Source organism: Gobio gobio (assembly GCF_949357685.1).
Source record: "Gobio gobio genome assembly, chromosome: 1".
NCBI classification, from domain to species: Eukaryota; Metazoa; Chordata; class Actinopteri; order Cypriniformes; family Gobionidae; genus Gobio; species Gobio gobio.
In genome coordinates this window covers 49233052-49248826 of record NC_137097.1, presented here as the reverse complement: position 1 = coordinate 49248826, position 15775 = coordinate 49233052, and the positions used below count along the sequence as shown (strand labels likewise).

The 15775-nt window shown below is 36.7% G+C and overlaps 1 protein-coding gene across 2 annotated transcripts in view; it reads right to left on the bottom strand.

Moving 5' to 3' along the window:
- Positions 1–173: 173 nt before the first annotated feature.
- The window catches only part of arhgdig (Rho GDP dissociation inhibitor (GDI) gamma), a 39075-nt gene continuing 23473 nt past the window's right edge, over positions 174–15775 (bottom strand). For both annotated transcript variants that reach the window (XM_079835761.1, XM_079835760.1), the window contains exons 4-6: positions 5253–5329; positions 4441–4504; positions 174–1976 (exon numbers count right to left, since the gene is read on the bottom strand). In XM_079835761.1, coding sequence (XP_079691887.1) covers positions 1771–1976; positions 4441–4504; positions 5253–5329 — 347 coding nt within the window. In that variant the 3' untranslated portion in view covers positions 174–1770. The remainder of the gene's footprint in view (positions 1977–4440; positions 4505–5252; positions 5330–15775) is intronic.

Sequence of the window (15775 nt, the reverse complement as noted above, 5' to 3'; positions counted from 1 at the left end):
CTTTTCTCTCTCTTTTAAAAAAAAATGTCTATTTCTGTTTTGTTGTTTGCAGCAACCAGAAGTAACTGTTCATTGCCAGCCATTACTGTTCTGCATTTTATATATTGACTTGACTTGATGTGGTAATCATAACATTACATGAACTACTAAAGTACAACATTTGAAACAAGACATACAAGGACAAGCCAAACTTTATTAAAAATCCAAGATGAAAAGGTATGACAATTCGGAAGCAATAGATCTATTTTTAGCAAATGAATCAGTCAGCTGAAAAAAATGCCCTGACTAAATCTTACATTACTGCTTTCTGCAGCCGCCATTACATCACAATTAACACCCCCTAATTAACATGTTTTTTTTTTTTTTTAAATGTAGCATCATGCAATACAGACTACAAGTAGACTAATGACATCCAATTGTGAGGACAATCGCATCACCAGTCACAATACGAATTCGAGAAAATATACATCATGTGCGAATATTTTGAAAAATGTTGATCAAATACATTGTATAACCATATTTTGACTGTGGAGTCAAACGGTTATCAAAAATGACAATTTTAATTCTCTTATTTGTCTTCCTATTGCTAACCAGCTCACAGTTAATGATGATTTAGCATTTGTCTCCCTCATAAAGGCATTACACAATGCACATGCAAGTTATACATTTCCTGTGGCATTTATTACCTTTCTTCAAGAAATCTTATTCTGTAGAAACAGTCAAATCTGATCATTTCTGCAGAGTATTTCGGAATATTCTGCAATACATCTGAATATGATAGCGCAGTAGAGAATCGTTCAAGAGAAATCAAGATATGCGCATGTCAGATAATGACATCAGAGATAGAGGAGTGTAAGGTAACAGTATCGGCAGGCATATAAACAATAAAATGTTTTTATTTTGGAATGTAAAAAAACAAAAAACAGAGACTAGATGGAGGACAGATACAGACACCTGAACAGAGATGAACAGATCTTGAACTGTTTCAGGGAATGAGGAGGGTGTTTGACAATGGGCTCCCGTGATGGTGGGTTCCCTGCTGAAAAGACCAGCAAATGTTGCATTTTAGAGCCTGGTATGGGCTTCTTAACTAGACTAACCAGTAAGACAAGTGAACCCGCTTCACCAGAAATGCTGTTTGACCAGCTAAGTTTGGCTGGCGAACAGTCAAACAACTTCATACGGGTCTAAGTTGGTCTTTTTTTTTTTCTTTTTTTTTTTTACAGGGGTTTAATGCTCAGAAATACCTTTTTGACAAGCAACACTTAGTACAAACCACTTCCTACACATGTATTTATCAGTTAACAGCAGGCCGATTACATCACCATTACAAGACATTAGCCATAGCAGACACGATGGCTTCACATTCAAGCATGCACTGATCTGGTCATGGGCTCTGTAAAGAACTCGAATGCACTGCAAGAATACAGACATTGTAATATTTACATTTACAGTTTACACTAACCTGAGAGTACAGGCATGAGGAATTTCATTTTGTTGGTTATACTGTTGTTATATCTATTACAAAGTACTAAGTCGCCTCTAATACCCTGCCGGTCACTGTATGTCCTCACCGTTGATTACACTTAATATGTAAGAATATCTTCACTATTTTAAGGTTTTTGTTATATGACTAATTCTTATTGAACCATTTGCACTGTCAGCTCCAGCTGCATGTCTACCTAGCCTAAGTCTCTGTTTTAAACATTAGTCATAAATTGGGTATTTTGCTATGCATCTGGGAGAGAGAGAGACAGAGGAAGAACCTCTTTACTCTGCACTGTCCCAGTCTTTTTTGATTTGCAGGTTCCACTCCCACGACAGATGGTCTGTCTTGTCGTCATCTGTGAAGTAGGATTTGATGTGGTAGCTTCCCCGAACGATCAAGCCCTTCGGAGCCTCCTCCACCGGGGTCATAAACTCATGCTCCTCAGCTCTCGGACCGTAGCTGCCCACCATGTACACTGCCTTATCCACTACAGGTAAAAAGAATACAATTATTATTATTATATATATATATAAAATCAATGAGTCACATCAGGGATTTTTTAAAGGTTTTTTTTGGTCTTTTGATGGAAATATCTTTTAAAATTTAGTAAATATTTTGTGTCATATTCATTCATTTGCAATGTAATAGCAAAATAGCGTGACAGTCCATCTTGCATCTACATGTGTGCCACATGTATGGAAGCATGCATATTTCCGCCACGGAATAAAAAAAATGTAAAAGTCCCAATGTTCCTTCAGTTAATTTGAAGAAGTCGGAGTTCCAGGTCTCAGAAGACATTAACTTTATTGTAGAAACAACTAAGTGAGATGCCAGTGTTACGAGCCCCTGCTCTTTCTCTTGTTTTCTCTTTTTCTTCCTGAGCATAGTTGCCAATTGGATGGGGGCGGAGCCTGATGATTCCTAACACCTGAGGCCTCTGCCTATTTAAGAGCTGCTGGTGGCACTTCAGTTTGGGGGCCTACCTCAGGAAACCTGTTGTTTTGGAGTTTGTGGTTTTCTTTTGTACAGGATGGTGAGTTTCATTTGTCTAGTTATATTAGGTTAGCGGGAAAGCATAGGCAAGTAAGCTGACCCGGAAGATTCTTTTGTATATATTCTTTTGTGTTTCTCGGGAGTTAGGAAAGCATTTACTCTGAGTTGTAGTTTAGATCAGTTAGCTCACCAGTCCTTATTTTAAGTTCTGTCCGTTTATATCGTTGTTTGTTTTGTTACTTTCCATTGCAATTACATTTCCTGTGGCATTTATTTACCTTTCTTCAAGAAATCTTATTCCGTAGAAACAGTCAAATCTGATCATGTCTGCAGAGTATTTCGGCATATTCTGCAATACATTTATTTTTTTTATTGCCCTGGCCTTTTGATGTTTTGTTTTGATACCTTCCTGAATGGCTTTTATGTTGGTCCCTATTTTGGGTCGTAACAGCCAGCTGAACATCTGATCATCTCTGGTAAAACTCCATATCTTATACTGTGTTCTGCATCCAATGAGCATCCTTCTATTTATCTCTCTTGCTAGACTCCTCACAGTTTTGCCACAATTATATGCAAATGCTAGCATTTTTCAGGAGCAGCTGACTAACATTGTGCCAATTACAAAAGCAACGTCACGGCATTTTGACGTCAACTGTGACATTCCAAACATTCACCTTTTTTTTTACTGGTGGAAAAATCCCTAACTTCCCAGTTGTTTAAAAAAAACTCTTATGACAGTTTCTCAGCACTTCACATCTGTGCCCAATACAACAAGTGCAATTTTCCTGTAATTTCCATACTTTGGACAACAGACCCTGCTTTTTATGCACAGCCTAGTTCTACTTTAATGAATTTCTTCAACATTATCTCACAATTTTTTTTTCTCCGAATATATATCTAGCAATTCTGACTTTATAACTCGCAACTGCAAGTTTCTCACAATTCGGAGGGGGAAAAAAAGTCAAATTCAGTTTATAACCTGCAATTTTTACTTTTTTTCCTCAGAATTGTGAGATACAAACTCGCTATGAAAAAGGTAATTGTGACTTTTTTTTCTTTTAGTTTACTTTTTTTCGGAATTGGGAGTTTCTCACAGTTCTGAGAAAAATCAAAATTGCGAGAAATAAAAAGTTGCAATTACCTTTTTATATTTTTTTATTGAGAGAGGGTGGCTCCTAAAACTGATTGGTCAAAAGCTGATTGATTCGTTTCCCCCACAAGTAAACTGTCCAATGGCATTTTTTTTAATTGACTGACAAATGGATAAAGTAAAGCATTTTGGCAAAACGACAAAAAAAAGAGCAAAAACTTTAAAACATATTTTAATTTAATTGTTGTTTAAATATTTATTCATTATTATCATTACAATTATTATTATCATTACTCGTTTTTAAACAGGAATTGAATAAACCATTTTAAATATGCCTATTAATAAAATAAAATAAACATTTCCATTATGTTTGAATTAATAAACTGAAGTGCCAGTCCTGGTCCTCCAAACACTTCAAGCAGGCCAATGGACTATGACTGATATTGTTAATATTTTGTGCGATTACTTTTTCCTCGTCATATTTAATAAACAGCATGTTTTAATTAAAAACCTTTTTAAAACTTAATTATTGTCATTTTATCTTAATTATAAACCTTTTGTTAACAAACATTAACACTGATTCACACTACTTCAATAGTTTATTTTTTATATAATATCAGATCAATCAAAGTGGAGTTATCGTAGATAATCTGAGTGTTATTAGACTAAAACCAAAAACATGACCTATGAATATAAGATAAATGTGTTTGTCAGGTAGTGCTTTAAAATGGCATTGTAAGATGTTTATTTAGATCACACACATTAAAACAGTACATGTGCGTTTAAAGATATCCATACACCCTTGACTCAAACACTTCTAGCACCAAGCAAGGCCAACATTTAAATTCATGACTACAGATGCTCTTACCTCTGAGTCCTTTCCTGTAGGTCAGATGCACATATTTCAGTCCAGACACGATATCCCTGTTGACCTAATGGGAATGGATGGGATGAATTAGAATAAATATTAATTCAACATGTCATTTTCATCTCAGGGCATTCAACCTGTCGTAGCACACAGACACCAGCAGAGGTCCTTGAACATTTAGGAATACACTCCAGGGAATACCCAGAATTTGCACTGAAATTAAGTTATTTAGTAGTTATGCATGATTTTTTTGTGTGAAGCTAAATCAGGCACTTTTTTCCTGATTAATCATGGGATAGAAGGATACTGTTGGATACAAAGTGTATTTTGCAGGAACATGATCTGGTATGACACACTGATTCTAGATGCCACTTTTAATTTATGTTCTTGAGAAAACTTACTTAACACAAAAACATTTCAACATCACTCATATGAAGCAAAAAGAAACAAAAATACACAACCCACTTTCTGCTTACATTGTACCCAGAACTGTTTACAAATACTGTGTGTTATTTTTAGCCTGGGAACATCCGTGTGTATTTGTGTATGTTCTTCATAGTTCTGGCCTGATTAAGACAGGAAATAAACAATCTATCCACTTCGAGCCTTGCATTTCATATCTACGAAGCTTAGGTTCAACATTTTCAATGGAATTGAAACAACATTGTAAAACTAGCCTTATTTTTTACAATACCTAAGAATATATAGAATATATAGAATAACATAGATCTTAAATACACAACAGTATTCTTAGGTCACAGTATAAAAAACTAACCACTACTGCTGACTGTTTTATTCTATTTGATTTATACCTTAAAGTGGATTTTCACCCTGTAGTCCACTCCCTCCTTCATGGTGAAGTTCTTCTTCTTCAAAGCATCCAGGTCACCTGTGTAAAAACAAAAGAACACATCAGCCAGAGTGAAATTAAGTCAAATTGGTTATTGTTTTTAAAAGTAACGCAAGTTACATAATCAGATGACATTTTCAAGTAACACATTACTTTTAAATTTACAACAAAATATCTGAGTTATGCCAGTACTTTTTCTCATGTATGGTCTGACACCTCTCCTGTCCCCATGTTGAAAGAAATCACGAGAAAGGTGCATCACGTTTTTTTTGCAATTCAGAATGGCAGCAATAAACGTATTCATTTAACTTTTGGTGTGAAAGGGCCTTTACATTTTCCAAAAATATAACTTTTTTTTGGTTATTAAAAAAAACCATACAAGCAAGCCCAGCCCAGGTGAGAAAAAGTAACAAAAGTAACGCAACACATTACTTTCCAAAAAGTACTAAGTTACTTTTTTTTAAGGAGTAACGCAATATTGTAACGCATTACGTTTAAAGGTGCACTGTGTCGATTTTAGCGGCATCTAGTGGTGAGGTTACAAATTGCAACCGCTCACCCCTCCCTCTAAGACAGCAGAGAGTGACTAGCGCTCTGTAGAGCAGTTTGTCTGTTAGAGCAGGGGTCTCCAAACTCGGTCCTGGAGGGCCGCTGTCCTGCAGAGTTTAGCTCCAACCCCAAATAAACACACCTGAACCAGCTAATCAGTGTCTTGCTAGGCCCTAGTAAGACACCGATTAGCTGGTTCATGTGTGTTTAATCGGGGTTGGAACTAAACTCTGCAGGACAGCGGCCCTCCAGGACCGAGTTTGGAGACCCCTGGTTTAGGGCTACTGTAGTAACATGTCAGCGCAAAATGGTGATGTCAATGTAAGGGGACCCGCGGTGTATGTAGATAGAAATGGCTCATTCTAAGTTAATAAAAACATAATGGTTCATTATGTACTAAAAACATAGTTATGTATATAGTATATTGCATTTCTGTCAATAGATCCTTAAAAATATTACACACTGCACCTTTAAAAGTAACTTTCCCCAACACTGATTATAATCACATTTTTAAAGAAATATATCAATATCATAATTGTAAACGTGAGCCTTTTATGTTGCAGGTCGCATCCTTTTGCTTGTAGTTCAACTGAGTTCAGTGCAAAGAGCTTCCTTACAAAAGTGCAACTGCTGCGTTATCAATTTATCCCTTGAATCTCCACTAAGTGCTTTGTAATGGATACTGAAAGAGACCAGGGAGGAAGGAGGAATCGGAGATTGATACAATGAACAACATCAATGATGATTTGTGGCCCATTCACGTGATGCCAAATGCCAGACTGTGTTCATTAGTGTCCTTAAAATTAATACTATTTTTAGACTATATAGGCTTCATCATCTAATGGAGCTGGACCTCGGCTTGGAGATTCTCCGTCTTGAAGTGGATTCTCTACATGTGCTGACATGTGATGTCAATGTTAATATAACTGAAGCAGCATCAAACCCTTTTTCTACATCACAAAGATGAAATCCCTTATCTGTAATTGACTAAATCTAGCTCTGATAATCACTGTAATAACATAATCCTGATTGGACAAGAGGATTAGTCCATGTCTGGGACAGTGAGAGTTAAACCGTGGGGTGTGTGATCTCCTTATGACATGCTGATTAGCGCCACTTACATATAAATTACATTGTCCATACACATTACATATATAATGATTTTTATGCTTTACAAACTGTATATTTTATCCCCCAACCCTAAACCTACACATTACAGAAAACTTTATGTATTATTTTAACATACATTTTTTTATGTTTGATTTATAAGCGGTTTCCCTCATGGGGAAAAAAATGTCCCCACAAGGTTAAAAATGTCAGGTTTTAATATATCCATGCTCAAGCATACCTGTTTTGTCTCGTCATATTAGTGATTTTTTGGTCCGGACCGAACTACAAGTGTAAAACCCTAAGACCAAATGCACACATAGGTAATATGTGTATGTGTGTGCACGTGTAGATTTCCTTCCCTGTGCTTAAAGATTCAGGAGGTGTTGTTTGGTTATGAGCACAGATTCCTGAAGTTGTTGTAGTTGGTATGCCATTTTTGTATGACTCCCACACAGCAGCGAGAGAGCATAGAGGGAGATGGATAATAAGGAAGATCCCAGCGGAAGCTCTAGCAGTCTGGAGGAGCTGCAATCTAGCAAGAGGTGAGAATGAGAGCAGCCCGTTCAACCCTCACTCCCACTGCTGCAGCGTCCAACACAGACACCTCATCACCATCGACATAACTCACTGAATCTCGCTTTACTGAAAGATCCGTTTCCTGCATTTATATTACATTGCCAAGAAAGGACAAATCAGTTCTGAATTTCTACATCAGTCTTTTTAGCATCCTTCTAAATGTGACTTGACATTAGTGTAACCGCCAGATGGCTTATTACTTTACATTTGTACAGGACAGCACTTGATAAAAACTTAAACATATTAAAGCAGCCCATGATGTAAAAAAGGAGGTTCATTTAATAGTAAAAAGGCTATGTTAAAAGTTCCTTTATATGGTGAAAAACTGTAATACATCTATCAGGACATTTCATGTAATTATAAAGTAAAATGAAAAACAACAAGCCATCTTGTAATCAGTTACTACCGAGCACCGAAATGATATGTAATCTGGATTAATATGATTCCAAAAATTAAGTACTATTATGTAACATTTTAAAACTCGTAATCAGACTAGTTGCATGTTATTCTCACAATGGCATAATTATTCATATTATTCATTGATTCTCCCTACTATTACTTTTTTGTCTTTTACATATTCCTTTCTAAAAAGCAGACTATTTATATCCATTCAGAAGGTCTTCAAGGTTTGTGGAATTGCACGCACAGACCAGCCACTAGTCATGTGACTATCACAGAAAACAGACCCACACAGCATTTGATCACTGGATTCACAGAAATAATTTCACTTTTAACCCTTAAATGCATGCATGTTTTGCCAATCATTATTGCATATTCATGTCTTTAGTGACCCGGAACTACAGTTGTGGTCAGAATTATTGGCACCCCTGGTAAATATGATCAAAGGAAAGTCGGGGGAAAATGGCCACGATTATTGGCACCCCTAGAAATAGTAAAATATCTGAAGTACATTCTCATTAATATTTAACATTTTTAGCACACCAGGTGACTAGGAACTATTAGTCTAGTTATGATTTCTTGTTCCACAGGAGCATAAATATGAGGAAACACCAAAGGCCAAATTCCCTTAATCATTCATAACAATGAGTAAACCCAAATAATCAGTGGCGGTTCTAGACCACGGTAACTATGGGGGCCAGGCAGGGGCCACTTGTGCTTTTAGGGGGCACACGTTAACATTTATCTTAACCAGTAGATAATTAGGTAGTTCACCTGAAAATTCTATCACCATTTACTCACCCCCATGTCGTTCCAAATAGGACTTTCTTATGTTGAACACATTTTATTTATAACTTATAACATTTATAACTTATTTATTTTATTAAACTGTTGTATAAGATCAGTAGGCCTATCGCATTTGCACTCATGCTATTCTGGGTAGAAAAACAGAACTTGTGTGATATTGCACTCGTTACTCATGTTATATTGCTTAGTCTATATCATGATGTAAATGTGAGGGCGTTTTCACACTGGCAGTTTAGTTTGAATAATTGGTAATGTGAAAGTTGTCATGCGGACCCGGGTGAGCTGAGCTCAGGGGAACTGAATTCGAGACTGCCTGAAGGAGGTAGTCTGAGCTCGGTTGCGCAAATTGCGCTCGAGCTGTGCTGCGATTCATGGGAATTTGAAAGCAACAAGCTAATACGACTAGCGGGCCAGTGGCGGACCACTGGAGGCAAAGTTGGCGGCCCACCGGGGGCCCGCTGGCATTTTGCTCATCGTTTTCCTAGCGGACCACCGGCGGCAGCCACCACTTTTCCGACAGTGGTCCGCTACCGAGCCGCTGGTTTATAATAAATGTTTTCTGGCCACCCACGGACGATCCACTGGTCATATGATTCACAACTGGGTAATTATAGTTAGATCCAATATAATAATATTTAATGCAATAATGAATCAAAAACAAAGTACACAACTGCTAATAACCATTGTATATGTATTTTTTTGGATAGAGGCAACACAAATGCGTAGCTAAACAAATGGAAATAAACATAAAATAACTATAAACATTATGATAGCCTATTCAAAATATGTACTTTTGTTAATATATATATATATATATATATATATATATATATATATATATATATATATATATATGCATGCATGCATGCATGCATGCATGCATACATACATACATACATACATACATACATACATACATACATACATACATACATATATATATATATATATATATATATATATATATATATATATATATATATATATATATATATATATATATATATATATATATATATATATATATATATATATAAACAGGATACATAAGACTGTATTATATATTATAAGATTAAGACTCGGGTGCGCAAGAAAAGTAACCTGCGCATGCATTTTATCAGATGACGGTGTATTTAGTTCAATACAACACATGTGTAAGGGATGATAGTGTTGATGATTTACCTTGGATACGAGCGAGAGGGAGCCTGTGGTGTATTCGCGGTGTAGAACGCGCTCTGACGCGGACCACAACAAACGTGCCCAGTGTAAAAACGCTCCGAGTCTAAAACTCAAACAGGGGCATTTCTGCCGCATATCTTGAATTTTATGGACATTCTGGCACTGAAATGGTTTGGTTAACGACATTCTAACAATACAGGTTTTGGAACAACACGAGGGTGAGTTACATTAGGTGTTTTTATTTTCTTTTAGGGGGAACTAACCCTTTATTTTATTCCCAGATTATTGAAAGTCTTTTATTTGGCCATGTACTGTATCACTCGATCTGCAGTCTCTACACGTGAAGTAAAATCATTTCAAGTTCATTTATTTATTTGAAAAGTAATGTATCTGTAATATGATCATGCATGCTCAATTTATAAAAGTAAAACTAAACCATTTATTTTACATGTTTTGTAGCCTACCTGCTCTCTGTTAGCAGACTCTTCGCAAAGTTAGCATAGACATCAAAACAAACATCTAATACTCTATAAGCAACACTGGACAATTGGATAAAATAATATTATTTCTCGCTATATGTGAACAAGACTGAAATTACATTATTCTGTATCTTTTCTCGGGTATGCCTATCTCTGTCATATTCGCACATGAAGGGTTCTTTCATTGCGTTGGTCATAATTTATCTTTGGCTGCATCTTCCTAATTCGGAATATGATCAAAGATTACATATGTGGACGTGTTCGGAGAAATTAGCCATTGAAAAAATATATTTTAACTAACAGTAAATGAACGAAATGACTGAATGGAATTCAAAGTCGTCAAGTCAGTAAAATTAATCTCCAGTAGCTATCACTGCTGCGTAAGGGTGCAGTTACATTCAACACAACGTGTATAAAGAGAGCTTATTTTATCTATAATCAAGAGCGTAGCAACCGCTATAGCCCGCGTTTTACAACCATTTGAGCGAATGCAGACTGAGTGACGAATCATTCATAAACAGACATCACTTGCGCGCAGCCTCCTCATTGCTTCTCTGCATTGGTTATTGGTTATGACACAATAAAGTGCTCTTTTCATCACACACCGCCACAGCAAAAAACGCACATTGCAACCAGTTTCAGAACATTGTTTGGTGCGATGTGATTCCAAATTTACGGGGGCCAGAGGGGGGGCCAGGCTTGTTGACACGGGGGCACCGGCCCCCCTGGCCACCCCCCTAGAACCGCCACTGCAAATAATATAGTTCTGATGTGCAGCAAAAGATTGTTGAGCTTCACAAAATAGAAAGTGGCTGTAGGAAAATAGCTACTAAAGCATTGAAAATTCCCATTTCCACCATTAGGGCAATAATTAAAGGCTAACTTCAGTAATTTAGCATTAAGCTTTGTATCAGTAGAAACCCCGTAGCATATTTGAATTATGGTACTTTCCCCCCTCATATCCCCCTGAGACGAGAGAATTATGCAGTTTATTCCAGGAAAAAATCATTTTTTGGCCAGAGGATAAAAACTACAGCCAGTAGAAGGAACTGTTCTGCATGTTTTCAACCCGCCCACAGGGGAGGGATCTCATGCACAGAATGTAAATGCGCACGGCCGCTCGCCCTCAGGCATTCATAACGGAGCAGTGCCAAGCAAAGTGAGTGTTTCAACTTTTCAATGAATTCCTATGAAAGTTTAGCTTCTATATGTGATCTGAAAACGTGCCAGACTGGACACGCGCTGAGAATGACAGCCGTGCTTACCTCAGCTCTGCTCAGCTCTTACTTCGCTCTCGTGCTGAATGAAATCTGACTCCTGCTGCGTTTCCCCTGTGACTTCCGTTCGGCTCACTCACACTTTATTTAAAAGACACGTTCAGTTTTTAATTGTAGTGTTTATTCTCTAACTGAACGAAATTATTGTATTATTATGAAGATCACAACGACGCTGGGGGCGGTGTAAGGAGTGGCCTCGTAGGGCAGCGAAGCAAGTGCATTCTGGAAGTAGTTGTCTTTCATCCACGAGACAAAAATACATTGTCTGTCTTTTCTCAGTCTAGAAGGCACCAAATTCAAAAATAATTTCACATTTTACTACATACATGACACAGTTTAAATACACATTCATCTTCCCAGCGCTGAAGTGGCCCTTTAAGAAGTGCCAAACAACTAAAGATGTTCTGAATCTGCCTGGAAGAGGACGTGTGTCTATATTGTCTTAATGCACGGTGAGGAGGAGAGTTTGAGTGGCCAAAGACTCTCCAAGGATCACAAATGAAGAATTGCAGAGATTAGTTGAGTTTTGGGGTCAGAAAGCCCCCCCAAAAAATCGAACAACCCCTACATCCCCACATGTTGTTTGGGAGGGTTTCAAGAAAAATCCTTCTTGCAAATCCAGAAACAAACTCCAGCATATTCAGTTGTCAGACACGACTGGAAATTCAAAAGGGACCTGGTTCTATGGTGAGATGAAAAATATTTTTTTTTTAGCTTTTTGGCAGCAAACCCACCAGATGGGTTTGGTGCAAACAGGGACAAAAAAGTCCCCAATGTCCACGGTTAAAAATACAGCTGGATCTTTAATGTTGTGGGCCTATTTTTTTTTGCTGGAGGTCCTGGACTTCTTGTTCAGATACATGGTATCATGGATTTTAGCAAATATCAACAGATAAAAAAAATCTAAACCTGATGGACTCTGCTAGAAATCTTATAATGGGCCATGGTTGGATCTTCCATCAGGGCAATGATCCAAAACAAACATCAAAATCAACAAACAATTGATAAAGGCCTTCTGAAGCGAATCAATGCATTTGTGTAAGAAAAATATCTATATTTAAAACTTTATAAAAGTAAATGATCTAGCTTATGGCCGATCGCCTTCCGTATTCAACATAGGGAAATAGTGTAGTGCCCGCGCCTTTCTCAGTTCAAAATGCTTACGCTCTGATGACCATGCACACCAGTTACGCTCGTCAGACGTAGAGTAAGCATTTTGAACTGCGAGATGCCCCGGAGCAGTGTGGAGCAGTTATGATGGATATAGATGCACTTATGGACTTCAAAAACAGAGCAACATTCACTTTATAAAGCTTGGAAGCATTTTTTATTATAACTCCAATTGTGTTCATCTGAAAGAAGAAAGTCATATACACCTAGGATGACTTGAGGGTGAGTAAATAATGGGCTAATTTTCATTTTTGGGTGAACTAACCCTTTTACATTTCAGTTGAAAATGTTTATATGAAATCAATTTGTAAGGTTTTTTGTTTGTTTTTAGGTTAAGAGTGCATCCTCTGTGCTTCTTTCACACCTCTCTCTAAGGGGATGCGCCTCTGCAAAATATTCAACTGCTCAGATGTTGACTATTCGGATTCAATTAAGAGTGTCGTGATAAGGTCTGGCTTCCTGCTGTTCTAATCTGAACGTCAGCAGAGCAGAACTTCTGCTGTCATGCTGAGTGCTTTTCGAGTCTGAATGCAGTCAGGTTCTGCCCCCCACCTTCATCCACCACTAACTGTTACAGTCTTTTTCCTCCACTGCGTGTCGGCCCAGCCACATCCATCAAAATTTCAGTCTGGTTAGCATGTTCCATCCCAGTGGACGTCCCACCGTGAGGTGCCACGCTCGGCTGTCACTTACAGCAGGACTCTGGCACATCTGCGTTACTGATCACAGATCTCTAATGTGCTCCTGCTTGCAGCTCAGACTATGGAATGATATTTTATGCTGTTTTTCTGCAGTTTCTTGTATAGTGAAAAGTGTTCACTCTATATTTATGGATTGGGGTGAACGAGCTGCAGCACGGTATTTCATTGCAAAAATAAAAAAAAAAACGTATTTTTTTTTTAAATATATATATATATATATATATATATATATATATATATATATATATATATATATATATATATATATATATATAACATTTACCGAAATATGCAGTACTCTACCATTCAAAAGATCGGGGTAACTTAAGTTTTTGGTGCATTTTGCTCACCAAGGCTGTACTTATTTGAACAAAAATACAGTAAGAACTGTGATATTGTGAAATAGTATTACAATTTAAAAGAACAGTTTTCTATTTTAATATATTATAAAATGAAATGTTTTCCTGTGATGGTAAAGCTGAATTTTCAATACCATTACTCCAGTCTTCAGTGTTACATGATCCTTTCAGAAATAATTCTAATATGACTTGCTCAAGAAACATTTCTTATTATTTTTAGTTTAAAATGGTTGTTCTGCTTAATTACGTGTGGACGTTTTTTCCCCTAGGACAGCTGGTTTGGAAGATCAGCATTCATTTGAAATTGAAAACTTCTGTAACATTATAAATGTATTCTGTCATTTTGATCAATTTAACGTGTCCTCGCTATAAAGGCAAAAAAATATATATATTACACTACTGTATTACTATACTACTCATTGATATATATGTTAATGGTAGTGTAATTATCTGGATCACACTGGAAGAGAATATTATAACTAGAAAAAAGTTTGTTGACAGGGTTTTTTGATTTTGTCACCAATAATGAAAACGAGAGACATTTTAATAAATGAGAATAAATAATAGAGAAATAAGAGATGAAGACAAGCATTTTACATAAAAGAACAAAAATTTTAACTAAAAACGTCAACTATGTATGGAAGCTTGTTTCCGTCACAGAATAAAAAAGTTAATCGCAACTTTTTCATCTCACAATTCTGACTTTTTTTCTCAGAATTTTGAGTTTATATCTTGCAATTATGACTTTATAACACACAATTGTGAGTTTATATCTCACCATTCGGAGAAAAAAATTCAGAATTGTGAGATGTAAACTCGCAATTTTGAGATAAAGTCACAATTATCTTTTATAGATTCTTTTAATTAGCTTCCATAACTATAGACTAAAACAACAACAACAACAAAAAAATTAAAATGTACATTGATCTGAACCCCTTTGTCTTGAGTAACATTGTTTTAAATCTAAAATGACCATTATCCAGCCATCAGGTAACTAATAAAGAATTAACATTGTTTTGTTCCTCTTATTTCAGTGCAGAGGTAACTTCAGAACAAAAGTTGCTAGACAGGAAGTCCACACACAAAAGCGCAACAATGTACTCTGAGTGAAGAGGGCTACGCCTTCCTGTACTAACTCAAACTGCAAGTCACTTCTGGTTTTGTTCTAAAAGAGGAAATGGGCAGCTGCATAGGTTTGACGCTGAATTATGTTACAGATTTTTTAACTGAAAAGGGCTTCTTACTTTAAATCTCTGACTTAGACCAGAATCATCCTATTGCCTAGCAACCAGGTGACCTTTTGCAGTATTCCCGTTGTTAAAGAGAGAAATACACTGTTGGACTGGCTAAGGGCAAAAGAGGGCGGCAGAAACCTGCTCTGACCGTCAAAAGACCTGACAGTCCCCTCCAGTGTATCGAGGGCAGGTACATGGCTGCATACAACAGTGCATGTTGATTTGTGTTGCAGATCTCCATCTCAAGCCTGCTTGCATGATATTGGCTGGCAGAGGAAGGAATGACATCATCCCTCTGAAGGCAGGGGAGGTGAAGCATTAGAATGCAGCGCAGAGCTACTGAGGCTCTGTCAATAGTGTCAACTAAGCAAATGCCCTTCCAGCTCTTGACCAGCAGCCTTTGTGTGGACTAAACCACAGAATCAACCCACTTACCTATTATCCTACCAATAGTCACATTAAAAATATAAGTGGAATGCTTTGGATTTGAAATAGGGGTATCATTGTCAGTGGTGTTATTGTAAAAAAAAACTAATACAATTCATTTTCATTAATTTAAATAAAGCTTAAATAAAATAAAATAAAATATAATATAAATATTAGATAAAAAAACATGTGTTTGCTATATAGAAATATTAAAAAGC